Consider the following 27,490-nt stretch of genomic DNA (forward strand, 5'->3'; position numbering starts at 1 on the left):
CATATTTGTAAATGTGATATACACAATCTGAAGTTTTCACTCTATTGCTTGTTTTCTTGTATTAATCGCTTAAAAAGTCATAAGTTATATGCCAGTAGTAATGTTTAACTAAGATATGAGTCTGAAAGTAGAGAAACTATGCCTTCTGCAAATTGTATATATTTATGTAAAACATAATTATGCAGCTTTATTTTCATATGAGTGGAGAAGTATACATGATTGTAGTTTTTTCCTTGATATCTTTTATCCAGTTTGAGGAGACTGAGGAAACTATTCTCACATATTCACACATTATGAATGTTAGGGAAGGATTAAACTACTTAGATGTAACTAATTTTCTGACAGCCCAGTTACATACCCAGATAAACTACAAAGTATTCTGAAAATAACCATATTGCTCATAATATACTTCGAAATAAAAGACAATTGTGCTTTGTGGTATAATATAGAACAAAAAGAAGTATAAATCATAAGAAAGTAAGAACTTTTATTATAAATAAGCTGCAAGCAAGTAAGTGTAACAAAATCATAAATCCATAACAATATTAGCACTATATATCTTGCTACTTAAAAGATTGAAATTTAAGGTGAATTGAAATATCAAATAAATAGGTACAATTATAGCTGTCTATGCCCTGTTTCTAACAACATACTTTCTAACAGAACTATGTTATTATTGTCAATATAGGGCTGATATAACCATGATGATAAATAGACCATCAGTAGATCTTGGTCAGCCGTATGAGCAATTTCTTCCACAATGGTGTGCTTGAGTTTCAGTTCTTGCGAATACATATCTAAGAGCTTGATCGAGACATCATCTGAAAAAGAAGTTTAAAAAAAAAAGGTCCTGCATTGTGTTTTAAACCCTATTTTTGTCACACATTTCTCAGCATACTGCAACATAGTACTTGCATAAAATTTGGCTGATCTTTGAATCAAAGTAGATCAGACCTGATTAGCATTTGAATTACTGCCAGGAAAAAAATGGGGATATGCCTATGAATTTACTAGACATTCAGCTCAATACATAAAGGTGTTTAGTTAAAAACCTTTCACTATTATTAGATAAAAAAATTCTGAAGTTTATACAACTGATAACTTTGGCTTAAATTATAGGATACATCTATCTCGATTTATAATGTAGAATCTTGAAAACTACAGTGAGATGAAATATTCTCCCTACAGAACTAAAGTTTAACACGTATGAATGCATTTATTTGACCAACCATCTCTGTGGCTTGTTATAATGGGATACCATTTTTTAAAATGGGACCCAAAGATAATCTGGAGTAAATAAGGGAAATCAGAATAAGATGCAGCACTAAATCCTGTTTCATCACCACTCCAGAATGTTTTGGGTCAAAAAGTAGGTAGATGAAGCTTGTTGATGCTGCTTACTTGGATTTTCAACAGCCTTTGGCAAAGTTCCTTATCAGTGAACTCAGCAATCATGGGATAAGATCTCTTGTTTAATGGATTGCTAACTAGTTAAAAATCGTCAGATCCTGTGTTAAGCACATTGGGCTACTATTATTAATTAAGAAACAAGTAAAAATAGAAATAAATGGTCAATTGCCTCAAATGGATAGATACAAGAAGTGCAATACCTTGTTGAACTGCGTTGACACCAGTGTTTCTAAACTTGTTCGTAAACTATCTTGGTTACTGACAGATTACAATATATGGTATTTAGCATGGTAAAATTTGAAAATAATTGTGAACAGTTCCAAAAGGATTCCTTTAAAAGCAGAAATGGTCAATCCAATGGCTTCAATTTAACCAAACAGTTAAATCTAAGTAAATGTAAAGTGATGTACAGTGGGTCAAAACACAGACAGCATCGTCTGTAGTTGTAAAAAAAAGACAAATTGTGCTCTAAGGGTCAAAAGAAAAAGTACTGAGATTTAAAAGCCAACACTAAGGGTCTTAAGAAATTTATGACATGCCTGATTCTATAATTATAAGTACAGTTCTGTTGACATATTTGAAAAAAAAATCAACATCTTTATAATGACTAGGTGAGGAAACAGAAGAGATACATTCATAAAACTGGCAGATATTACAAAAGTGGGGGGACTGCTTAAAAAACAATATCAATAGCTTTGAACACCTGGCTCTGCCTAACAAAAATATTGTTCAGTAGTTAGACAAATAGGCACTGAGATACAGGAAAAACCAGATGCACATTTATAAGATAGACAGCACCTGGCTTATTGTAGTAGTAGTGTTTAATAAGAGTCTGGGAGTATTGACAGACCAGATTAAGAATGGACCAGCAATGTGCCAAAAGAACAAATGCAGTTTTTGGCTGCATCAACAAAATACAATGCCAAGATAATGGGAAGAGATAATACAACTTTATGCTGTACTGGTCAGACCATACGGGGAATTCTATGTCCAGTTCTCATTGCCATAATAAAAAAAGATGCTAAGGAGCTGATAAAGAGTGCAAAGAAGAGGAACAAAGTTGGTAAGTTCTACAGAACACAATTAAAAGAACTGGATTTATTCTCCTTAGTACCTGAAGTAAGACAGGAACGAACAAGTGGAACCTTAACAGAGAGAAAGATCACCAATAGAAATAAGGAGGAATTTCTGGTTGTGAGAACTACAGCAATGGAACAGCTTGGTGCTCTATCACTGGAGGCATTCAAAAAAAGACTGAACTGCCATTTATCTGGAATGGTGTAAATTCCTGCACTGGATAATAGGCTGGACTTCCAAGGTATGATGACAATATAATAGGCTGGACTTACAACTGTATGATGACAATATACATTAAAACTGAAAAAAAGTGCTCTTCCGGTTTGAGCTTCTTTGGTGACAGACCGAAACCTCGTCTCTCCGAGGCTTCGATCCATGCTCGCTGCTGGAGCGCCCTGAGCCAGCTGGTTTCGGGGCTAAGCCACCCCGTAGAGGTGGTGAAGAGGGGGGAGACTGCCTGCAGGGTTGAGGAGAGCCGCATCTCTCCTCCCCAGCTGGCCATTACTCCCTTTCCCGAAGGCGGTTATAGCGGTGGTCAGAAATGGCCACCTCAAAGAAGAACTCAACTGGAAAAGAATGTGCACGAGGAAGATAAGAAGAGAAAGTTTTGGTTGACCGGGTCAAACAGCAAAAGCAACAAATAAGGTACCCTGGAATTTAAACTTAACAACATTGTTCCCAAAGATGATTTTGAAGCTGCGAAGGAGAGAGAGAAGGGAAAGGATTAGGTTTTTTTTCTTCCCTTCCTTATACTGACAGCTAAGAGACTTAAGCAAGAAACTGAAAAAAAAATCCACTTTGACATTAATAGGCATCTAAGCTGAAAATAAAAGTCATGGGGATAATAAAGATTTCTGGACATTTAAAAGTTTTTCAAAGCTGGAAAGGAGAAAAAAAAAAGAATAGAAGGGCAGGATCTGGAAAAATGGAGGAGACAGCCTGGAATTAAGGAATGGAACTGTAATTAAAAGGAACTTACAGTGAAATTTTAACAAGATTCCTCAAAGATACATTTTAATGAAAACTTGGTAACAAAATAATAGAACCTCAGGAAGAGAAAGTGGAAAAAAGAAGCAAGTAGAAACAGCCTTGGATTATTTGGATTACTTGGTGATTTTTGGTTTTTGCATCTAGATGACTAAAATTAACTGGGTGGTTGTTTAAAAGTTTTAAAAATGGTATCACTCTTAGAAAAACTGAAAATGGAACTTTAAAAATGGAAAGAAGACGCACAGGAAGGGAGAAGTTCTTTTGGCTTTGTGTTTCAATTCTTAGAAATGGAGATCTGGAACTATGAGAAGCAACAAGAAACGCTTGCAGAACAAGAAGATTGGGACAAAGAAGCTATCTTTAATGATCAAATAATTTAAGTGGGGGGAAAAAAGAAAAGGGGGGAAAGAGAGTGAAAGGTTTAAGATTAGAAAAAACAACCAAAAAGAAGAACAATTTGAAAGATAAGTATAATATTAGAAAGCAACAGAAGAGGGGATTACAGATGAGAGAGTTAGAAGTAGAGAGAGGAGGGGGTAAAGAGGGGAGGGAGAAGGAGAGGGGGAAGAAGGCAAGGAAAAGAAGTTGTAAAAGACAGAAACAAGAAACGGAGAAACAGGGAAAAGATATAAGGATTGTAACCATAAGTTTGTTTAGAGATAATGGGTGAAAATTTAATTGTAAAAGGGATTCTGCAAAGGTACATAAGATAGCTTTGTTATATTACAAATAGAAATAACTTTAGAAAATATGATGATGGATAAAATATTTATTGTAATGCAGTGGGATGTTTGTTAATAAATGAATTAAAATGATTGAGAGAATTAAAAGGGAACATTTTTAATTATTAGTAATGATTTATAAAAATATAAGTGAGAAATATGGGAAAAAAAGAATTAACTATGGAAAGTTTATAAGTGTTCCCAAGGAAGTATGATATTCAATTGAAAAGAAATGTTAAAGATGTTAAGATTTTAATGCATATTAATGATAGAATTGAATTGGAATGGAATGTGTTTTACTTACATATATATATATATATATATATATATATATATATATATATATATATATATATATATATATATATATATATATATATATATATTTGTTTTCTGAGGTTATATATATATATATATATTCTTAAAAGAATATAGTGTCTATTTTAAGAATGTACCAAGCAGAATTTGATTGGAAGTTATGTATTATATTGAATGCTATAATCTTAAAGCTATACATTGAAGCTTAAATAAGAGCTTGAATGGATAAAATTAAAGGATATAAAGGTGTCATACTCTAATTGGTAACTACAGGGAAAAATTTGCTTAATAAGAAAAGATAATGTGAAATTGTAACAGGACAGACAAAAGTATAAATATAATGATTTGAATTGAGATAATTAAAACAAAGTTGAAAAAATTAGAAGGAGGGAAAAACTATGTAGAAAATATAAAATGGTAATAAGATATGGAATAGAATATAAAAATGAGCATGAAATTGAGTTTTGTGTCTGTATGAAGAAGTGATAACCTGGGACCATGCTATTTTCAAAAAAGATGTTTTATTTGTATTTTATTTTTATGAAAACCCAAATAAAATTTTCAAAAAAAAAAAAAAAAGTAAAAAAAAGTGAAGAAAGCAAAATGAATGAAGTATAGAACATTTTCCATAAGGAAAGGGTTAGAATGTTTCAGATTCTTTAGCTTGGAATAAAACAACCAAGAAGGAGGAGATGGATATAAAATTGTACATGATATAGACCAGTGATTCCCAAAGTGGGCGGTACCGCCCCCTGGGGGGCAGTGGGATGCCTTAGGGGGGTGCTGAGAGGCAAGGGGGCTGGCAGAGGGGCGCTAAGAGGCAGCAGGGGGTGTTCGAGGCGTCGGCCCTGCAGATTCACTCATTGACTGTAGCACCGCTCCAGAGCCGGCGCCTCCAATGCGGAAGCTGTGGCATGTTACGTGCCGCCATGGCCGCGTTCAATACGCCGCCCCCCTGCCGCCTCTTAGCGCCCCTCCGCTGACCCTCTTGGGGACACTAAGATGCGGCAGGGGGGCATTCGAGGTGCCGGTCCTGCAGGTTCAACCATTGACTGTAGCACTGCTCTGGAGCCAGCGCCTCCAATGCGGAAGCGGTGGCACGTTATGTGCCACCGCGGCAGTGTTCAATGCACCATCCCCCTGCCACCTCTTAGTGTCCCTAAGGGGGCCGGCAGAGGGGCGCTAAGAGGTGGCAGGGGGGCGTTCGAGGCGCCAGCCGGCCCTGCAGGTTCACCCATTGAGGTGCCAGCTCCAGAGCGGTGCTAGTCAATGGGTGAACCTGCAGGGCCGGCGCCTCAAACGCCCCCCTGCCACCTCTTTGCATCCCCAAGGGGGCCAGCAGAAGGGCGCTAAGAGGCAGCAGGGGGGAGGCACGTGGAACGCGGCCGTGGTGGCATGTAACGTGCCACTGCTTCCGCATTGGAGACGCCGGTTCCAGAGCAGTGCTATTCAATGGGTGAAACTGCAGAGCCGGCTGGCGCCTCGAACGCTCCCCTGCCGCCTCTTAGCCCCCCTCTGCCGGTCCCCTTGGGGATGCTAAGAGGCGGCAGGGGGGTGTTCGAGGTGCCGGCCCTGCAGGTTCACCCATTGACTGTAGTAATGCTCCAGAACCGGTACCTCGAATGCGGCAGCATGTTGGGAAAAGCCGCTGCCACTGCTTTCCCAACGTGCCGCTGCTGTCGCATTCTGTCTGTCCGTCCATCCATCCATCCAAAAGTTCTGTTTGCCTGCCTGCCTGCCTGCCTGTCTCTCTCTCTATCCATCCATCCATCCATCCATCCATCCATCCATCCATCCATCCATGTTCGAAGCGCCAGCCCCGCAGGCACATTGGGAAAGTAGAGCAAAGCCAGTCTGAGAGGGAGGGAGGGAGGAAAGGAGGGTGGGAGAGGGAGAGAGAGAGAGAGAGAGAGAGAGAGAGAGAGAAAGAGAGAGACCTGATGCATCAGATTGAATGAGGCCTAGTTTAGACTGAGGCCCTTTTCCACACTGAAACATCTTTGCCAGCACATTGAAACCTCTTTGGCTTCTATTAAAGGTTTTGTGGACGAAACATGGTCAGGACTATCAGGAAGCTCTCACATTTTGTTGAGGCTTTAAACAGGATTCATTGGAGCAGATCTCCACCTTAAAAATTACTTTTCCCCAATGTATTACAGTGCCAATTCTGAAGGCAAAACCAAAATGTACTGGGAAATTACAAGGAAAACACACACACACACTCCCTTCTAACCCTGCTGGAGCAGGTGATTGGACTAGAATAGATATCTCATTATCTTTCTCCTCCCTCCCTCCTTCTTTATTTCTTTTTCTTTCTGTCTCTTCCTTCCATCCCCCCCCTCTTTCTTTGTCCCTTTTTCTTTCTTTCCTTTTTCTCTTTATTTTCTCTCTCTTTCTTTTCTCTCTCTCTTTCCCTCTCTCAGGCTCATCCCTTTGGATCAGATGTCACCAAACCTTTGGACCTCAGGGACCACCAAACTCATAATTTTAAATCCCGGAGACCACTAATATGAATTTTGACTGACGGTGGCTTTCTGGCGTTGGTGGGAGAGAGAGAGATCTGATCCAACCTCTTTCTCTCCCTCTCTCTCACACACACAGGCAGGGGTGGGATTTAGACCCCTGATCTTAAGCTGTCAAAACTCCAAAAACTGGTCAAGTAGCTCTGGGGAGGCCAGTCATAAATTAGACACTTGCTAAACAACCGGTCATTAAGTGAGGACCACTTGTATTTGGTTTGCCAGTCACCTGGCCACACCCACCCAGTCATGTGATCAGCAAACCACACCCTCAAATTAGGCCACACCCACAGAAATTTGAATTCTACCCCTGGGTGGGGGGCACCGAGGATGAGTTTGTAGCACCAAGGGAGCAGTGGACCAAAAAAGTTTGGGAACCACTGATATAGACAAATTGGCAGGGAGAGATTTTTTTTCTATCTCTTTCAAAATACAACCAAGTATCATTCAATGAAGCTAATCAGAAGGAGATTTGGACATACATATGTTTTGCATTGAACATAAAGAAATCTATAAATGTCATTACCATGTGATTAAAGAGGGGATCTGATAAATTTATGAAGGGCAGGTATCAAGATCTCTGATTAATTGTTATCATTTTCAAATAAACTGTCCTTATCAAAAAGTCAGATTTACTTACGGAAATGGGAAATAGGCCACGTGTGAAATAACGGTGCCTTGGGTTCTGCTGCATGATGATATGCTTCTAAGTCACAGACCCCTTTAGTTGTTGAACACAGTTTTTCCATTTTCTCATGTATTTTAGCCTAGCAAAATTGAGAAAGTAAGATTCAACATTTAAGAAGTGAAAGTTCAGTAAACATTTTGAGCAAAATTGCTTGATCACTAATTTTAGCAGCTAAGAAATTTTGAAAAGTGGGACATAGACAAGGTAAGCAATAGCAACAAACCATAATGTTTCTTTAAGGACATTTTTAACAGCCACAACTAAACATGATTTAATAGTTTTGTTTGGCACTTCTGAGTTAATATGCATAGTATACATTCATTTAACATCTTGCTTATATGCTTAATATCTTTTAAAGTTAAAGATTGCTGTCTTGAATAGGTCTGATAAAATAATTAAAAAGGAATATGACAATTTGCTGCAAAGATATACTTCCGTTGACAGGTGAGAAGTATAGAAATGTTTCTCAGCACAGATTCTAGTAAGAAGTACCATTTTTTTAAAAGTCCCAAGTAGTTCTGTACAGCACTGCTCCAATTCCATGTTATAGTTAAGTGGCAGTCTTTCACTGTCAGAGGGATCCTCATGTTCTATCTCCAAATTGCTGTCTTTAAGCCTAATAATTAAAAAAAATCAGTTAGTATTTAAGAAAAATACCTTAACTATCATCTAATTGTAACAGAGAATCATCTTTAATTTCTTTAAACTTCTAAGTGCATCATATGACATATTTTTTAAAAAAAAATCCAGTTTAAATGAAATAAAAATGAGTTTTGCACCAACACTATTGACAAATTAGATCAGTGTACTTACTGTGTAGCATTTTTGATGTTCACAATCTTGTTGGCAATAGAAAATCCATTATCATTCAAGGTTTCCCATTTCATCATTAGGTTGTGCCAGTCTGCTGCATTATCTTTAATTTTTCTTGCACTCATGGACAATACAGGTGTCCTAGGAGTAGAACTACTAGCTAATAAAAATACATTAAAATAATTTAAATTAGTTGATTTTACTACTAATATTTTTATTTTTAAAATATCTTCTACTAAGATCTTTTAAAGATTTTAAATTATTTAAATTTTAAAGATCTATTCTTTCCTGTCATATATGGACCATGCTACTCCAAGAAAATGTCAATAGAAAACAGATTTATATGTTGTCTGGACAAAATAAATATACAAAACATTGAAGGAGCAGATAACAAATTTTTCCACATTTGGCATGATTCCTATCATAAATTTATTCCTTGTGAACAGATGTAGACCATAAATCTGGTTTACAAAAGCACAATTGCTTCATTTACATAACATGTTATGCCTAAACAAACAGCCCATACAACCGTTTAATGTGGAAACTGGTTCCCACAACTTAAAAGGGTGGGCTCCTACCACAGATTGAAGTACAATCTTAGAAGGTTTTTAAAAATCTCCTTTAAGTTCTGTTCTTGAGGGTTTTAAGGAGATACCCACTCAAGAATTCTCGGCAATGATATGCTAGAGATTTTGTTGTTGTTATTGTTAGTATTTCTGGTTGCTTCCTACCCAAATTTCTATTCCCGACCTTGCTTTGCCTTTCCAGCTAACTGCAGTTATACATGCTGCTGCCTACCTAGACAACTAGAAACCACCCAAACTGCATTTAAGTCTTGCCTGGCATGCTGTTAAGAACCTATCCCAAGAATCTCCAATGCTGGATCAGTCAACTGTGTTCATTTAATTGACCTTGCACCACAAAGACGAAGAGTCACTAGACTAGACTTTCTTTTCAGTGGGTTACGGGGAGGCAGTTTACAACCCACGTCGAGGGAGGCATACAGAAACATCGCGGGCGGTCCTCACTGCCCGACCTCTACAGGTAGTTCTCACCTTACGACCACAATTGAGGCCAACGTTTCTGTTGTTAAGTGAAACATTTGTTAAATGAGTTTTGCCCCATTTTACGACTTTTCTTGATGCAGTTGTTAAGTGAATCACTGCTGTTGATAAAGTTAGTAACTGTGTGGTTAGGTGAATCTGGCTTCCCAATTGACTTTGTTTGTGAGAAGGGATCACAGGACCTTGGGACACAGCAATGATGGTAAATGTGAACCGACTATCAAGCATCTGAATTTTTGATCACGTGAATATGGGAAGACTGCAGAGGTCGTAACTGTGAAAAATGGACCTAAGTCACATTTTCTCAGTACCGTTGTAACTTCGAACCGTGTAGTTACTCCATTCACCCGCCGGGCCCCCTTTAAAGAGGAAGCCGTGGCCTAGCGAAGCAGTCGGAAACCCACCTCCCCCTCCTCCAAACTGCCCCACTCTTGAGAAAACTCACCGGCCATCTTCCCACTTCGCGGACGGCGACCCTCTTCCTAAATCCTTCCTCTCGGAAATGCGCTCACGTCCGGCCCCGCCCGGCTAAGAGACTCCGCGGCTGCCGCGAGTGCTGGCGCTCGGTTTGTTTTCCCAGCGTCGCCAGGCCTGGGAGGGAGCGGTTACTCGCTTCCCTTGTTGATCATGAGGGGCTCTGAGTCCTACTGAGGTAGGGAGCTTGCGGCCTGGACAGGCGAGGCGGGCGGGGAGCGCTGGGTCTCCAAGGGCCGTGTTGCTAAGGTCTGGGGGCTAATGTCTCGAAAGAATTGCTGCCTGGCGCTCTCTTTAGAGGCGGAGAAGAGGGGGTGAGTTGTCAGTCTCCTTCTCCCTCCTTTAACTGCCTGCTTGGGCGGAGCGGGGTTTGGACTAGATGACCTACAAGATCCCTTACAACTCTGTTAATCTGTTATCTGTTAACTTCTCAAGAAAGAGGTTGCTGGGGTCGGGACTAGCTGGTGCAAATCCTTCCCCTCGGAAATGCGCAATTAAATGGCTTGTATGCTTGCTGCGGTTGCTGACAGTCATCTGAACTTGCTCAAAAGACTGAAATTGGTCTCTGTTAGAGACTTGACATTAAAAACGGGTGGAAGCAGATTCTGCCAGCTGTAACTAAAACTAAACGGTATTTTGTTGTCCTACTCTGGAAATGCCCCTCAAAAGCAACCTTCAGGTGCTGGTGAAAATTGGGAGTTCAACACTTTTTGGTGTCAAAACCAATACATCCTCTGTTTACTATGTTTGCTAATACATTATTGTCTCCTTGTAGAGCATTTTCCACTGATTTAAAATTTTGGAAATATACTTAGCTCACTGTCCTACAAAGATCCTGCATTCCACATTTTGTGAAAAATCTGTGCAACCAAAGTGAATGGAGTTAAAAGTGAATGGAAAGGAGCTAAATTATTGAAACATTTTGTTGACAATGGTTCCTTTTGTTATAAATTGTGGCCTTACATTTTTAATGAAATTGCATTCTTAAATATAAAAACTCCAAAATATTACAATTAAAGCTCTTCTTTTGCACACATATAAAATGGACAAACTGTGTATCTCTTTAGAGCTGTACCTATGCTTTCCTTGTGAATCGGTATTGTAATTTCATCAGTTATTAAAGTTCTCAGGAAAAACTACAATTGTGGGCCTTCTTGCTCCTGAGCACTCTGGCAAATTATTAAAGAAGGGTACAGATAAATATTTTAGATCCATTGAATAAATTGTCTACTGTGGAGGAAGTTGAAAGGAAAGTCTGCTGGAGGGAAGTATTGTACTTTAGAGGAACTGGACTTAGAAGATCAGATGATATTCTGACTTCTTTTCTTCCTTTCAGTTGTGACCAATTCTTGGATACAAGGCATGTATGTAATAAAGTGAGTGTGAAGTTGACATACATGTTCTAGTAAAATGTTGATACTTTTAGTGACATGAAGGACATTTGTTTGAAAAGAGTCCTATGTCTATTCTATATTGGAATCTTTTTTAGAAATATCCATTATAATTATATTTATTATTAACATATAATTTTAGAAGGTTTTATATTATTTTGAGAACCAATTTGGTATATGGTTAAGGCATCATGCTAGAAATTAGGAGGCTGTTAATTCTAGACCTGCCTGATTCACAAAGCCGCTGGGTGACTTTAGATTAGTCTCTTTCTATCAGCCCTAAGGAAGGAGGTAATAGCAAGCTAATTTTTTGTCAAGAAAACTGCAGGCAGTCTCTGTGAATTGGACAAAATTTAACAGAAGAAAAAAATACCAAACTTGAAAGTATATAAAGTAGCTCTGTTAATTACAATATATCATTTTAAATGTATCTGTTTTCCTAATGATGAGAAATCCTGAAATACATTTAATTCCTAAACCAGGAGAGGATCTTACCATATTCCATAAAGTGATTGTCAAGTGAAAATGCATAATTTCACTTATATTAGCATGCAGATAAGTAGAGTAAGATATGCCTTCTTTTCAACAAGGAACAGTATTTTGAACTTTCACTTTCACATTTTTATAATGGATATTCAATGTATGTTTACTGTATATATCTGGGTCTAAAACATACTGACCTCTTCTAAAGCATGATGTTCCAGGAGATGCGTTGGCAATTTCCAAAGTAAATACTTTGAATCACAAGCAGTTTGAAGTGCTCAAAACATTTTTCTGGATGAAATTTTTCATACTTGGGATGGTATGGTCTAGAAGAGGTTCATCATAGTCCAAAGGAAAAGCACAATGTTATGGAATTCTCCAAAAAGTTTCATTCCCAAATTGATAGTTTTGCACATCCCTAGAATTCTGTAATATAGGTTCTACAAACACAGGTGCCTTTTTATATCCCTCTCATTTCAAGTCACACTTATGATGAAGTATTTTAACTAAATATTCATATTGTTGTTTGTGGGTAGAGTTGATAATAACTCTGCTAATTTCTAAAATAAACAGTGGCTCATTTGGTGCACAATTCGTTTAATGTTCCATTTTTGTAACTGGGCAGTAGTTTGGAAAATTATGCACAAATATGTGCAGTTTTGTGCAGAAAAAGATATGTTTAAATATGTGTAAATAAGTGAATCTCAGCTCATACTTTTATTTCATTGTGCTTCTGAGGTGAAATTCAGAAAATTTCTGAACTGTGATTAATATCTGTGGCTTACTGAAGGAAGCTGCTCTCATAATAGTTATAACTAATCAAAAATGCCTGACATAATAATTCAATGTGAAAGATTCTTGTCTTCTCCTTGGGATTGTGCTAGAGGAGAAGAAAAGACTGATCACCTTATAAGATTCATTCACATAATGCTGAACAATATTCAAGTTGAACAATTTTATATAATCCAGATTATATAGTTAATAAGGTTAATATACTAAAAGCCAAAATTTAAAAACCATAATGTATGGTTTAATATATTTTACTTAGCAATAGTATGGTATGGCTGATAAACAAATAAATAAATAAAGACAAATGAAAAAAGTATAACTTTGAATCATCTGGACCATGAATTGCCCTAGATCAGGGGTGTCAAACCCAAGGCCCGGGGGCCAGATCCAGCCCCTGGGAGGCTTAGATCTGGCCCACAGGGCCACCCTGGAAACAGCAAAGGACCAGCCCGCGGTGCCTGTGCCAGTGATAACAGGCTCCCGAGCTCCTTTTTTGGCTGCAACGGCCTCCTGTAACCCTCTGCCAGCAAAAACAGAGCTCGGGAGGGCCACATCCAAGCACTGTTTTTGCTGGCAGAGGGTTGCAGGAGGCCGTCGCAGCCAAAAACGGAGCTCAGCAGCAGGGCATTTTCACTGGCAGGGCACTCAGGCAGCCACAGGTGCCCCCAACACAAGTGACGCCGAGCTGACCACCCCTACCTCAGCCCCCCCACCCCGGGCCCCTGAGGTCAAACACAACCCTGATGCAGCCCTCAATGAAATCAAGTTTGACACCCCTGCCCTAGATTAAAACAAACAAGACAAATTCCTTAGTACTGTATATACCTATACTACAGAAAGAAAAATTTTGGAATTAGATCCAAAACATTTATGTTGTGTCTAAAAAAAAAATCTACATTTTAATTTGAAGGAGCATTCTATTTGTTCTTTACTGTGACTGAATTTTAGAAACTGAACGTTGCTCTTAAAAAATTGTCTGCTTTTTCATGGGCTGCAGAAGTATATGAAATGTATCTTTTCTAGTCTATAGGTTGTGTGCTGTGTTTACTATGGCATCAGTGATACCGTCACTTACCTTCAAGGAGTTTTGCCCCTTGTATTATCTTCTCAATGCCATTCCCACAAAAATCCAAAAAGGATTTCGTTCCATTGTGGTTTACTTGACTGCACTTGACACTAATGAGGACTACATAGCGGTTGGCAGTAGTATTGGCATGCTGTATTTGTACTGCAGGCATTTGAATCACATGAAAAAATACAATTTTGAGGTAAGACCATCTCTTAATATTGTCATAACTGTCTTTTAAGATGTTTGGCTAACTTAGCATCCATCTTAAAAATAGGTAAACACATAAGGTTCAAAAATGTTTTAAGTAAGTTGCTGTGGTATTTTTAAAACAAGATTAAAAATTATTTATATTATAGTTATTGTACTCCATCTCTGTTTAAGTTAACTTGTATTTGATTTACACCCTAAAATGGTTAAGGCAAACTTGTTCTTTACTGTATAAATTTATGTTTTCATTCATAAGCTATACTGTTCATCACATTGTTTATATACTATTTTTCTCATAAGCAATTGATTACAAGGTAAATGACAGCAATGGAATATATGCTGTACAGGTAGTCCTTGACTTACAACAGTTTGTTTAGTGACCATTCAAAGTTACAACAGCGTTGAAAAATGTGACATGACTGTTTTTCACAGTTATTATCATTGCGGCATCCCTGTATTAATGTGATCAAAATTCAGATACTGAGCAACTGGTTCATTTTTTTGATGGTTGCAGTGTCCGAGCTCACTTTTGCGACTGTCCAGCAAGCAAAGTCAGTGGGAAAGCCAGACTTACTTAACAACCATGTTACTATCTTATCAACTGCAGTGATTCACTTAATAGCTGTGGCAAGAAAAGTCATAAAATGGGTCAAAACTCACTTAACAAATGTGTCGCTTAACAACAGAAATTGTGGGCTCCGTTGTGATCATAAGTCAAGGACTACATGTATTTGGTTTTCTAAGTTCAACCAAGGAGGATGATTGAGGGTAGGTAAATTTTATTTGTCCTCTTGTCATGGATATGTGACATAATGGTGGCTGAATCTTCCAGTGGTATTACCATTTTTGAGAGCACTGGGAATATTAAAATGATTCTTTAGCACATCAAGATCAATACATGTTCTGCAATACTTTAGAATTCTGTAGCATTTGCTGCCTGGAAAACTAATGCTCACAGAAAATTGTACTTGTTTAAGTGGAAAATTAATTCAGGTGGTTTTCATGATTGCCTCAGAGCATTGCTTTATTGCTGTGCTGAGTATCTGTAGCTATTTGCTACACAGCTGAGGACGGAAGTATATTGAAAACAATTGGGAGAGTAGCTGTGTTCATCTCTGCCCTCAATGAAGACATATTTTTTCTTCTACTGCATCATGTCTTTACAGAGTACACCATTTCTCATAATGGGAGAATAAAACCCTCAGTAGCACTAATACATTTTCAAGACACGTTTTTAAAGCCACCCAACTTTTCAGTGACTGGAAAAACACACACACACACAGAGTTCTAGTTCGTTGGTTTTCTTTACATACACACATACACAGAGCATCTCTCTCTCTCTCTCTCTCTCTCTCTCTCTCTCTCTCTCTCTCTTTATCTATGGTATTTGTCTATATCCATCCATCCATCTTATTTATGCTGTGTATGTACATACAGACAGAAAACAAAGGAACTAGAACAGGAGAGAATAGAAAAGGAAGATGATGATCCTATGGGAACAGATATAAGAGCCCCTTGCAAAGGGTTTTCCACAATCTGTTGTAGCCTAAAGCTCAGGGAAAGAGCCAGACCTTCAAAGTTCATTTAAAGGACAGGAGCTGTTTGAATCTTGGATCCCATCAGATGACAATGTTTAATAGATCAGGAGCATGCCAACTCTGCTTCATCGTATTAAAATGGGGAGAAATAGCTAGAGGGAGATGTCCCTCAAAGAACTAAACCTTAACAACTGTCTCCTCTTATCAACACTGACTGACACTCACCAAGGGGAAAGGAAGATAATCATCATTGCACTTAGGTCTCCCACTCCCACTCCTAAATTCTTGGGTGCTCTGGAAGGATACTATGAAAAATCTAGGCTAGTTGCACCAGAGTTCATTAACAAGTGTGACTAGTGCTGTTTCAATGATACGCTTTAAACTAACTGAAAAGAATCCAGATAATTTATTTCCTCCAGACCTTTTAGAAATTGCAGCCAACCACTTTTCCAACAACACTCTCCAAAATGGGAAGATTAGAGTCAGCAAAAACTGTCCAGATTGTCCAAGATCCTTCTCTAAAATGGGTCTTTATGAATACTAATTTCTTCAAAAAGCTTATAAATAATAATTTCTGAAAAAATTCATAATGAAGGAGATATTTGCTTCTAGAACTATACAAAGATTTAAAGGTTAAAACCAACACCTTGAGTTGAGTCCAGACAGCAGTTTGCAACAAAAGCAATCCTTTCATTGTGGTATAATATGTTTATGATTATATTAATTAAAAACATATAGTAGTAGCAGCAAGGTAAAGTAAAATCTTTGTCAACATTCAGCAGTAACACTTTTCAGATTTTGTAATATAACTAATACAATTGTTCATGTGTAAAACTGAGTCATTAACATGATGACTGCAGTCCACTTTTTATACTTCTAGTTTCATACCTCTTGCTTTAATCAAGCTAGTCATTTGTCAGATCGACATTTTGAGATTCACTTTTTAATTCTTTCCTTTTAAACTGATAATATTTAAACCACCTCAAAGCCCTGATTTAAAAATAGTGTCTCCTGACCTGAAACAAGTAAAGTTTATTTCTTAATTTTCATAATCATTATTTTGTTTTTGTTTTATTAGGGGAAGAATGAATCCATTACCATTGTGAAACTCTTAAACTGCTTTGATGATCTTGTTGCAGTGGGAACAGTTTCAGGCAAGATTGCTATTTTTCAGCTTGTTTCTTCATTACCTGGGAGAAACAAACAAGTAAGGACCATATGTGAAGTTTGTGCTAGTCAAGACTTGTTCCAGTGAAATGTGTAATTCCTTAATTAAGACATCTAAAAAAAATCTATTATTTAGTGATTTCAAATACAATAGGTTTTTGAGTTCTCTCTTCTTTTCCTTCCTTTTCCCCCCTCCCCTCCCTTCCTTTCTCCATTAACATATTCAGTGACTTTTGTGTATATGTTAAAATAAAATAGTTGAAGTGAGAAATACCAACTAGACTAATGAATCAATCCAATTTAATTTCCTCTTTTTCCCCTTCAGTCTCTTTTATACAATATATTGATGATACATGATTTCTTTATTTGCAGCTTCGGAGATTTAATGTGTCTGGTTTTCACAAAAGTAGCATTACAGCCTTGGCATGGAGTCCTAATGGAATGAAATTATTTTCTGGGGATGATCGAGGGAAAATAGTTTATTCTGCTTTGGATTTAGATCAGGTGAGTAGCTATTTGACTAAAACCTTTTTTCCCCAAAATTTGATTCCAGGAATATAGATTCTTGCTGGATCAGATCAAGGATACATTTAATCTAGCAAGATCTTTCCTCACAGTGGTCATCCGGCTGCCTCTGGGGAGCCAACGAGTAGGACATCTATTACTGAGAGATCTGGGTTTTTTAAAAAAAGTTGAGTAGTGTCTGATGGTGGTTCTAAGAGGAGGGAACAGATAGTGACAGGTGAATTATGTGAGTTGGATTCCAGTGGGTGCCGATCATATGGAATTCTGATTATTTAACAGAAGAGTCTGTATCCATGTTCTGCTTTTCTAGGGTCTTTGCAATTCCAGTTTGATATTGGAAGAACCATCTTCAATCGTACAGCTAGAGTATAGCCAGAAAGTATTGTTGATCTCCACTTTACAACGAACCGTACTTTTCTATACTGAAGAAAAATCTGTCAAACAAGTTGGGACTCAACCCAGAAAAACGTAATTATCAAATTTTGGTTTGAAGGAAAGTCTGTATTTAAAAACTCTTGTGATAAGTTTTGAACACTTAAGACTAGTCAAATATTTTTCTTTAAAAATATTTAAAATTGTTATTTTAAAAGGTGCATGATTTCAAGTTCTGTTTGTATTTAAAGTAGCATGCTTAACTGAAACTATAAGAGGACTTCTAGTTGCCATGAATTAGAATGTGTCATTAGCCTTTTGGGGCTGATGGGCATATTTGAAATTTCAAAAATATGTTGTGGTATTGTTACAGAATGGCTGCTGGGGAACTTACAAATTAATAAATGTAACTAATTATAAAACTCAGATAAACCACGATAGTTCCTCTCTCCCCCCTTCTTTACCGAAATATGTTATCTGGCAAAGTGAACATTTTTATTTTATTTTCTGTGAATATTTATGAAATCTATTGAAAGATGATCCATATATTAGAGAATGGCACTTTGCCATTCACAATATGCCTGGTTTTTTATAAAAATAATTTGTTTCACATAAAAAGTCAGTACATTGATACCAAAAGCAGCACACTGAAGGTCCAATTAGTCCTCAGTATCCTGAATTATATACAACCACTTTTGGTTTTTATATTATTATCCTAAATTGGTTTAAAATATTTATTGCCTTCTTTTTCTAGCCCCGCCCTTCCCATTTTGGGAAATAGTTAGCGTCTGTATCTGAACAAATCTAAGCAATGATTTTATTCTTCACTAAGAACACTCTCCTCACCCCAAACACCTTGTGACAAAAATTCTTTCCCATTCTCAAATATGTTTATCTGAACTGATAATTGTTTTGCTTTTATATTTTTAGTACAGGCAAATTTGGCGCCTGCTTTATACCTGGGCTGCGTAAACAAAGTGACCTAATGCTCTTTGCTGCAAGGCCTGGGATTCGCCTTTGGAAATCAGATGTTCATGGGACGGTTCAAGCCACCTATCTTTTGAAAGATGTATTTGCTGCTGGAATGAAGCCTTTTGAATTATATCCCCGAGCGAACTCCTTTAACAAGAGCAGCTGTAATTTCCCAGAAAGACAGTTTGGATTCATTTCCTGCTTTTCCCAAGAAGGATGGGTAATGAGCTGGAATGAATATAGCATTTATGTGTTAGACACAGTAAACCAGGTAAGAAAGCCAAGTCAGAATGCAAGGAATTTGTGGTTAGTTTCTCAGATAGTTACATGATAGAAAGGAATCGTGTGAAAAATGTTTCGTGCAAAGATTTTGGCTTGCGATTTACTGGAGGTTTTTTGTAACTTGATTTGAAGAAAAGCGTTGCATTGGGCTGCAGCATGCAAAGGGCATATGGCTCTCAAACTAATTTTTGTAGCTCCTAGAAATGAATACACAATTTTCAATTATTTCCCCTACACACCATTAGATTATAAGCCTTTTAAAGACTTAATACATGGGGAGAAAGCCTTCCTCCTGCATTTTCTCTTACTTTTTAAATCTTTGTAGCCCCTCAAAATATATATTTTGTATGTTTTTCCCAGGATTATATTCCAGATATCTAAAGAAGTGAATGGAATATATGGAAACTAAAAACAGATCAAAGGTGACAGTCTGAGGCATCACATACTACTAGGAAGTCTGCTGCTGCCACACTTTTTTAAATGGTTCATATACTTGGGAATGTATATGAAAACTGTCTCATTTTAGGAGGACACCAGAACTTGCATTTAGAAGCAAATATATATATTTTAATTTTAAAAAGACCCTAGCAATTTTAGTGAATCTCAGATAATATTTCTCACCTCCAAACACTCAAATCTATGTACAGGTAATCCTGATTAATGACATTCATTCAGTGACCATTTGAAATTACAATTTCAGTGAATGAATGAAGAGATTTCCAACCCATGCCCAAAGTTACATGTGATTGTGACCTAGGGGCTTGGCAACTCATTTGTACTGACGATGGATTGCCAAGTGCCCTGTGATCATAGGATTGCTATTTGCAGTGTTCCCTGCTGTCTTCCCCAGAAGGTCAGTAAGAAAGCTGACAGGTAGGGTTGCAAACCACTGTTGTCTGTCTGGTTCCTAGAGGCTAGCTTCTTGAAAGTACCTGTATTTTCCATATATACTTGTTTATAAGCCTATCAGCGGATAAGCATATCCTCAATTTTTTAAACCAAAATGCCACAAAAAATGTGAGTTGGTTTATCTGTAGGTGGACATTAAAACTTTTGAGGATCAGCTTACCTGTGGATGGGCTTCTATATGAATATATATGAAAATTTATTATTCTTGATACTGCCGTTAGAAACTGAATTTAAAAGCAGTTCATTGTTGTTCACTGCTCACAGTATAGCCAAACTAAAACTTAGACTATGTTTCAACTGAGTTTGGGACCCAGAATTAGTGTTGCACAAGTATTTGGTTTAAATTTAAAGCAAGTGATAGTGTGGTTGATTGTATACCATTGATTTTTTAAAATGCTGTATAAATAAAAACAAAAACTCTGAAATATGTAATAATAATGTATTCTTAATATAGTCCTATCATTTTTTATTTTTTTTTGCTTTCTTTGTTTTCACAGACCATGATTGGGAGTTTGGAAGGATGTGGTGATATAGTATCTGTGTCCTGTACCGAAAATGAGATATTCCTTTTAAAGGGAGACAGGGATATCATTAGAATCTCAAGCAAACCTGAAGGATTGGTGTCAATAGGTTTGCATATTAAGTAGTATATATAAAATGATTCTATCCTGAAAATTCTTGTTCTTCTATTCTTTCATTAGGGGCAGGGTAAATACAAAAGAATGAAAAATTTAAAAGAACCTAATATAAAAACTATATTGAAACAACACAAACTATATTCAGTAAAACCACTCAAAAATAGCCATTTCTTAAACATAACATCAATTATCAGAGGCAAGAGGCATCCATAAATCTTCATATGCACTTGATTATTAGGAAATAGTTCTCCATTAACTATTGTTGCAGGTGACTAGAGATGGTGATCACTGCCAGAGACAGGACTATTATTGCCAGGAAGTTTCCACTGTCCTTTGATTTTCTCAGAAGTCAAATGACTTAGTCATTGGCACAGAGGAGAACACCTTTCTTTACACTATAAAGCATGAATAGATTTTATTTTATTTTTGTATACGGTTACCCATCTCATTGTAACTATTCCTTGATAATGCTGGCAGGTCATATTAAATGTGACTAACAATTAGTTCCTGCCAAGGCGGAACAGTTTTAAGAAAATAAAGATTTTAACTTGATCTTTATATAAGATGTTATGGCACTAGAAAGAGTTTTGCCTGCTGTTCATATGAGTTCTGTGGTCTTGCCTCTTTCTCCAGTCAATTTTTCATTACTGTCATAGTCATTGTAGGAAAAACATAAGATATTGTGTAAATAATATAAATGATTCTCTCAGATCAATATTGTTTTTTGGCAATAACTAGGTGGATATTTCTAGGAACTATATCAGTAATGTACTTTTCTTAATATTTGTTTACATTTATTGCTGTTAGCATGACTAGCAAAGTTGTGAAAGATTATCCTTTTTAAAAACACATCTTACGCTAATGGAAGCAGCAGAATCTATGAATAAACTATGTTGTGAGAAGAAGTACTCATTTGAGGAGGCTGATATCTCTAGCCATTCATTTTACACTACTTGTATTTTATAAATCATTCCTGTGTTTTCTTGCTCCTGTAAATTGTCATCTAATATTTATTAATTTGTCACATTTCAGATATTAATTCGCAAGCTTGGACCAGCTTGGAATCTGATTTGAGCCCAAAATTAGAAAGGCCACATTTAGTAATTGCTTCAGTCTCATGTGATCCCTTTCCAGAAGCAAACCCAAAATCAAGTAATTTCTCCTCACCCCAGACACCTAGTGACAAAAATGGCTTCATAGGAAGAGCTGACCAGGAAGTAGCATTGATAGCACAGAAAATTCGCTCACAGAGCTTTGATGCATTGGGGGACTTGAGCACTGACCCAAGAAGAAGAAGAGGCAACTCTGTAGTCAGTGAATCAAGAAGCAGAAGCAGCTCTATGAATTCTGTGGACAGTGGCTCCAGTTCCTTGACCAATGGGGATCAAACATCATCAGAAATACAGAGAGTGGATCAACAAGTTTCACAAAGGTTGAGCCTGATCAGCTCAGAAGATTTCAACCAGGAACTGATTATAAAACCAATCAAAGTAAAAAAGAAGAAAAAGAAAAAGCCAGGTAAATGCTTAATGAGAAAGACTAATTGTTATATTAATTTTATTTCCTTTTGTATGTAGCCTGTAAAATTCTACTGGGATCTAATGGAATATCACTGGAGTACCATTGTTAATCAACATATCTCAGAATGAATTAATTTATACATTTGTTATGAATAGGATAAAAGTTTGGCTGGTTTACCCTGTACACTTGTTTTTTGGATCCTGGCAATATGGTGCTGAGGCTATTTTGATTCAGATTACACTTGTCATTTGCACAGGTAATTCTGTCTTAATTGGGTAGAAAATTTTACACCTGATTGGATTTTTTTTAGATTTCTGGCTTTAGCTGGCCTTCAATGTCTTTTGACCATGGGATCTGCACAACTGAATCAATATATTTTTAAAGCAGAAAGATGAAATGTGAATGTTCCAATTTCAAATGTGGAATCAAGTATTGGATTTTATGTTTTATTCCTACTGTTGGGAATTGTCATAGCAGAAAGCAGCCTTTTTGTAACACTTCAGGTATCTCAAAATGCTACACATGTGTTATCTTCTAATCCTAAAGCAGTCTTGGGCAGGTAGATCAATGATGTTACTATTTTATAGTGCATGAAACAATGTGAAACAAATTTCCTACTTAATTTATGGCAAAATAAAGTAGTTTTCTGATTCAGGGTTCAGTCTTTTAGATACTACAATATATCAGGTTTATGCTAAAATTGCAATTGGGAGCATTATGTTCAGTGACAAAATATGTGTTCTCTTTATAAAAGAACGAGTTTATTTTCCATAATTTTCAGCTAAATAAGGTTTAAAAAACAGAGTTGAAGAAGACCTTCTTGCATGAAATCCTGAATAGCATTTCCACCTTAAAAAGTGGCCATAAAATACTTTGACATCCTTCTCCAATTCAGAGCCTTCCAGATTTATGAGACCACAATACCTAATATTCCTATCAAGGGCAGGAGTTGTATTCTCAGAGGGCACCACACTAAAAAAAAAAGTATTTCTGTTATTGCTAGTGTTCAGGTAGGCAGTTTAGTCTACTGAATCACTCAGGGTAAAAGTCAGAATGAAGTATAATTTCAATGTTTTAATTTTTATTTTGTGGTATTTGGCTCTTAATAAACTTCTCCTTTCCTTCCTTTAACTTCTCTTACCTCCACCTTTTCCAACTGCATTTGAATTTAGAAAATGGCACCGGGAGAAATCCTACCTCTCTAGAAAGCACACCCTCTTATGAACAGCAAGCCTTCACTGATAGTTTTCAGATACTAAATTTGAAACCATGCTCCATTAGTTCTAGCCTCCAAGGCAGCACCACAGACTGCTTAAGCATCTGTTCCGCAGAACAGGAAAGCATGTTCAGTATGGAAACACAAAACGATACTGAAACATTCAGTGTACTTCAATCTCTGGAGTCAATAGTTGCTCTAACACCTGATGACAACAAGGACACACAAGAACTGCTAAAACTTTCTAATTGTAAGAATGAAGAAGACGCATCGGGTGTTACGAATTCCTGCTTGCTTGTTGTGGAAAATAAAATGAGTAGTGATCATAGTGAACACAACTGGAACCCCCTGTCTGAAAAACTAGAAACCAGCCCAAAACATATTATTCCAAATGAAGACCATTTTCCTCTCCTACATAAAACGGAATGCACTTTAGATGAATTACGTCTGCCGAGTAATTCAGCTTCCCTACAAGAGACCAACTCTGTAAAAGGAACATCTGTAAATAGGGACACTTCTTTTTGCGCCGACAAATTGTTTGTTCAGAGTGAGGTTGTTGAGGTAATGGAGCAGCAACCATTTTTACGATCCACAGTCCCTGGGAATCCTGAGCATAATCCTGCTGTTTCTGAAAAAGAAATAAATCCTCAGGAGAGGATGCTACCTGGACAGGATTTCAAAGAAGGAGTCGTCACCGACTATGCCAGTGAGTGGATGAGTAACTCTCAGACTGGTAGAGCTGAGAGATATGCATCAAGTGATGAAGAGGATATCTATGGGCATGGCTTGATTTATTCATCTTCAGAGACAAATGTGACAGAAATGGGAGCTTGCCATCTTCCACAGGATAAAGTCAAGTCAAATGTTGAGAAGGAGACGCTTTCAAAATCTGATCAGGTATATTCTTGGGAGTACCATTGTGACATGTCTCTCTAATCTGATTGCAACATACCTGCATTCACCTTACCTTTTCCTTCAGTTTCCCCACTATTGTTGAACACCTTTCCACATTCATATTGTTATCCTGCAGCCAGAAGTGTTGCTTTTGAAAAGAATCTGAAATATTGCAGGAGAAATAGGAAAGCTTTTATGAATTGAGTTCCACATGTGTTTTTAAAGTTTAATGAATGACTATATTTTTTACATCTTTTCATTCAATTTTTTTTCAGCTGACAGGCATATTTGAAGTGTTGAAAGCATGTGGCGAAAGACCCAATTTTTACTACAAAGCAAACTGGGAAAGTTGTGCCTTATATCCCCTCCAAAATTATTCTTGTCTTTTTTTTCTGAGTAGGGTAGCATACATCGAAATGAAGTAATATGCTGCAGATACTCATCCTTTTATTTTCTAAGAATCCTAGAGAGATCAAACTTTCTTGGAAATGATGATACTTGAGGCTGATTCTTTACCTTCAGCATGCCAGATTTCCATTTAACTATTTGTATTGGAAGTGTATTAAAATTAAATTGGATGGAGCAGGGGATCTGAAAACAGATGAGAGTTTTCATGGGCATGCTGTTTCCTATGGGTATCACAATATATATCTTTGTTTACAATAATCAGAACTAGTCTTTGATAGTAATTGCTGAGTGGTTTACTGGTAAACTAGTTGAGTATCTTTCACGAAAAACTGCATTTTAAAAAAATTGCAATCTGAATCTCAAATTCAGGAACAGGAGAACATTTTGCTTGATTTGTGTTAAGAAACAGGAGAGAGCATGAGAAAGAGGCTAGGGGTAGAATGCTACCGGTTCTGCCCGGCTCTGTAGAACCGGTAGCTCTGAAGAGCAGCAGACATAGAACCGGTTCTGTGTCTGCAGCTGTTTGGCCCACCTGCCCACCCGGGCTCTTACCTGACCTTTATTTCCTGCTTTTTCAACCTCAGCTTCAGGTTGCATGCACGCGCAAAACATAAATACCGAACCAGTAGTAGCACCGGTTGAATCCTACCCCTGGAAGAGACAATGAGAGAGATGGTGACAGCTTGGCCACAAACAATTCTCTTGCCTACTTAAAAGCATTAACTTAATTCATTATTGTGCCATAACTTTACTAGAATATAGGTAGTCCTCAACTTACAGCAGTTCACTTAGTGACAGTTCGAAGTTACAACGGCATGCAGAAAAGTGATATGACTATTTTTCACCCTTACAACCATTTCAGCATCCCCATGATCAGGTGATCAAAATTCAGACAACATATTTAGGACAGTTGCAGTGTCCCAGGGTCACGTGATCAATTTTTGTGACCTTCTGACAAGCAAAGTCAATGGGGAAGCCAGATTCACTTAACAACCATGTTACTAAGTGAACAACTGCCGTGATTCAATTAACTATGGTAAGAAAGATAATAAAATGGGGCAAAATTCACGTAGCAATTTTCTTACTTAGCAACAGAAATTTTGGGCTCAATTGTGATCATAAGTTGAAGACTACATATGTCTATCTTTCTGGCTCACTTTTTAATTGAGAGTTTCAGAACTTTCTCACAATCATCAAACTGAATTCAGAATTCAGAATTATTGGTACAAGTTATGACTTTTTCCGGAGGTTCGTGATAAACCTGGGAAATTCACACTGAATAAATTGAACACCCATTGCTAGAGATACTTAAGCTGCTTGCTTTGCAACGATCACCCAATAATCATTATTAAACATTAAAACATACATTTGTCAAATGTGCTAAAAACACAGTCCTTATATAATTTCAAAATTAGGCAGCTTCAGATATCGTGAAGATATATTATCCTTATTCTAATTCTTCAGTCTTTAGTTTGCAGAAAGCTGGATGGGATATGCAGGTCCTGGCTATGGAATACTCAGCCTAGTTGTGTCTGATAAATACATTTGGTGCTTGGATTACAAAGGTGGCCTGTATTGTAGTGCGTTACCTAGTGCTGGGTTGCGTTGGCAGAAATTTGAAGATAACGTCCAGCAGATGGCAGTCTCTCCTTCAGGTTAGTTAGATTTGCATTTTAGTCTATTTTTCCTAGGGTAGAAAAATGGTTTGAGTGCATTTATTATTTGTTCAATTGTTATGGGTACATCAAAATATTGTAGGCTCTGTAGCAATGGATTTCAAACTATATTTTGTAGAAATGCCATTTTCAACTATTTTACTTCAGATAGCAGATATTTATTGATTGTCCTCCTAGAAAGCTTCTGAAGAAAAGGGATAAAGTAGTAGAAAGATATATTCTAGTATTTTTATCAACAAAACATTCTGTAACACTCTGATTCCTGGTCCTGAAAATGGTAGAGTTACATCTGTAAACTGCCTTTACACCTCCTTTTACACCAGATTGTTGTGGTTTTGACCTTGAGGTTTTACCATCCCTTAAATCCATAATCAAAGCTAGGATACCATGTATGTCAACAGTGTTTTTCTGTTGTCCATGATCAATCAAGAAATAAATCAGGAGCAATCATTATAACCTTTTATATTCAATTTCTTTCCTTCGTCCTCTCTGAGTAAATTATTATGTCCATGTCCCATCATTTTCTTCAGCTTTCAGGCTTTCCCTAATGAACCATGCCTGTAAGTCTACTTTGTACTTATTTGACAAATACTGTATTGACTTCTCTAATCACTAGTGTGTGTGCCATCAGGTACAGAAACTAATTAGGTCTCTTTTTCTTTTATGAGAGGTCTGTTTATTACCAATGAAGCTCTGTAACTGTCTTAGGTGACTGCTTCAACAAATTATTCCCTAACTACTAGTAGTAATTCATTTAAGCTACAATAGATACAATGATTCTATTGTAGGATCACCACACTCCTGAAAAGATCGCTTATTTCTAATCTTTACATTTTATTTGCGTGTAAAAAGAGAAGCAACAGGGCGGTGCTTTAGGCTTGCAGTTTAAAAGGCATGACATACATGAAAAATGATTTGGAGGAAGAAAGAATACTACATGATTTGTAGGTTACTTCTTTGTATTCATTATATTGGACTTTCCTTGACATTGAATTTTGAAAATAAGAATCACCAGAGAGATGTCTTATTTGCAGTGGTTGTCCTATAAAGCAGTGGTCCCCAACCTTTTTTGTACCAGGGACCAGTTTCAAGCACAAACACTTTTTCAAGGACCGGGGAGAGTCGAGTTTGGTGAGTTTGCTTGCAGACGTTTCATTACCTGACTAGGTAACATCTGATGTTGTTACCTAGTCAGGTAATAAAACGATCTGCCAGCAAACTCACCAAGTCAGGAGCCTCGGCCCTGCCTCCCTCAGCCCCATCCCTCAGGTGTCTCCCTCCCTCCCTCAGGTGTCTGCCTCGTTCCTCTCTCAGTCGCTCTCTCGCTGCTCCACCAGCCCAGGAAGAAACTGCTTCAA

At 37.3% G+C, this 27,490-nt stretch overlaps 2 protein-coding genes and 1 long non-coding RNA gene across 3 annotated transcripts in view; 1 reads left to right on the forward strand and 2 right to left on the reverse strand.

The window, feature by feature from the left end:
* Positions 1 to 467: 467 nt before the first annotated feature.
* On the reverse strand, positions 468 to 10,154 carry CINP (cyclin dependent kinase 2 interacting protein). The gene is made up of 5 exons (XM_026680217.2): positions 10,047 to 10,154; positions 8,538 to 8,697; positions 8,217 to 8,340; positions 7,677 to 7,803; positions 468 to 821 (listed from the first exon to the last, which is right to left on the reverse strand). The coding sequence occupies exons 1-5, from the start codon at positions 10,051 to 10,053 to the stop codon at positions 619 to 621; spliced, it is 621 nt and encodes a 206-aa protein (XP_026536002.1). The 5' UTR covers positions 10,054 to 10,154; the 3' UTR covers positions 468 to 618.
* TECPR2 (tectonin beta-propeller repeat containing 2) overlaps positions 10,138 to 27,490 on the forward strand; it is a 49,224-nt gene continuing 31,871 nt past the window's right edge. Inside the window, exons 1-10 of the mRNA XM_026680187.2 lie at positions 10,138 to 10,253; positions 13,762 to 14,006; positions 16,631 to 16,759; positions 17,092 to 17,223; positions 17,555 to 17,712; positions 18,547 to 18,859; positions 20,277 to 20,409; positions 21,450 to 21,935; positions 23,111 to 24,051; positions 25,928 to 26,111. Coding sequence (XP_026535972.2) covers positions 13,788 to 14,006; positions 16,631 to 16,759; positions 17,092 to 17,223; positions 17,555 to 17,712; positions 18,547 to 18,859; positions 20,277 to 20,409; positions 21,450 to 21,935; positions 23,111 to 24,051; positions 25,928 to 26,111 — 2,695 coding nt within the window. The 5' untranslated portion in view covers positions 10,138 to 10,253; positions 13,762 to 13,787. The remainder of the gene's footprint in view (positions 10,254 to 13,761; positions 14,007 to 16,630; positions 16,760 to 17,091; positions 17,224 to 17,554; positions 17,713 to 18,546; positions 18,860 to 20,276; positions 20,410 to 21,449; positions 21,936 to 23,110; positions 24,052 to 25,927; positions 26,112 to 27,490) is intronic.
* On the reverse strand, positions 12,143 to 26,143 carry LOC148133477 (uncharacterized). Its single transcript, XR_015746853.1, has 5 exons — positions 26,046 to 26,143; positions 25,009 to 25,107; positions 16,651 to 16,742; positions 12,779 to 12,829; positions 12,143 to 12,275 (listed from the first exon to the last, which is right to left on the reverse strand). It is a non-coding gene; the product is annotated as an uncharacterized LOC148133477 (long non-coding RNA).

The sequence above is a fragment of the Notechis scutatus genome, chromosome 1 (assembly GCF_049901735.1).
Source record: "Notechis scutatus isolate UNSWTSFEM ecotype Mainland chromosome 1, rNotScu1.2, whole genome shotgun sequence".
NCBI classification, from domain to species: domain Eukaryota; kingdom Metazoa; phylum Chordata; class Lepidosauria; order Squamata; family Elapidae; genus Notechis; species Notechis scutatus.

Coding starts and splice junctions, on each gene's coding strand:
- CINP (XM_026680217.2), bottom strand. Junction 8,341..8,537: donor AACATCAAAAATGCTACACA/GTAAGTACACTG, acceptor TTTAATTATTAG/GCTTAAAGACAGCAATTTGG. Junction 7,804..8,216: donor TTGGGACTTTTAAAAAAATG/GTACTTCTTACT, acceptor CAATTTTGCTAG/GCTAAAATACATGAGAAAAT.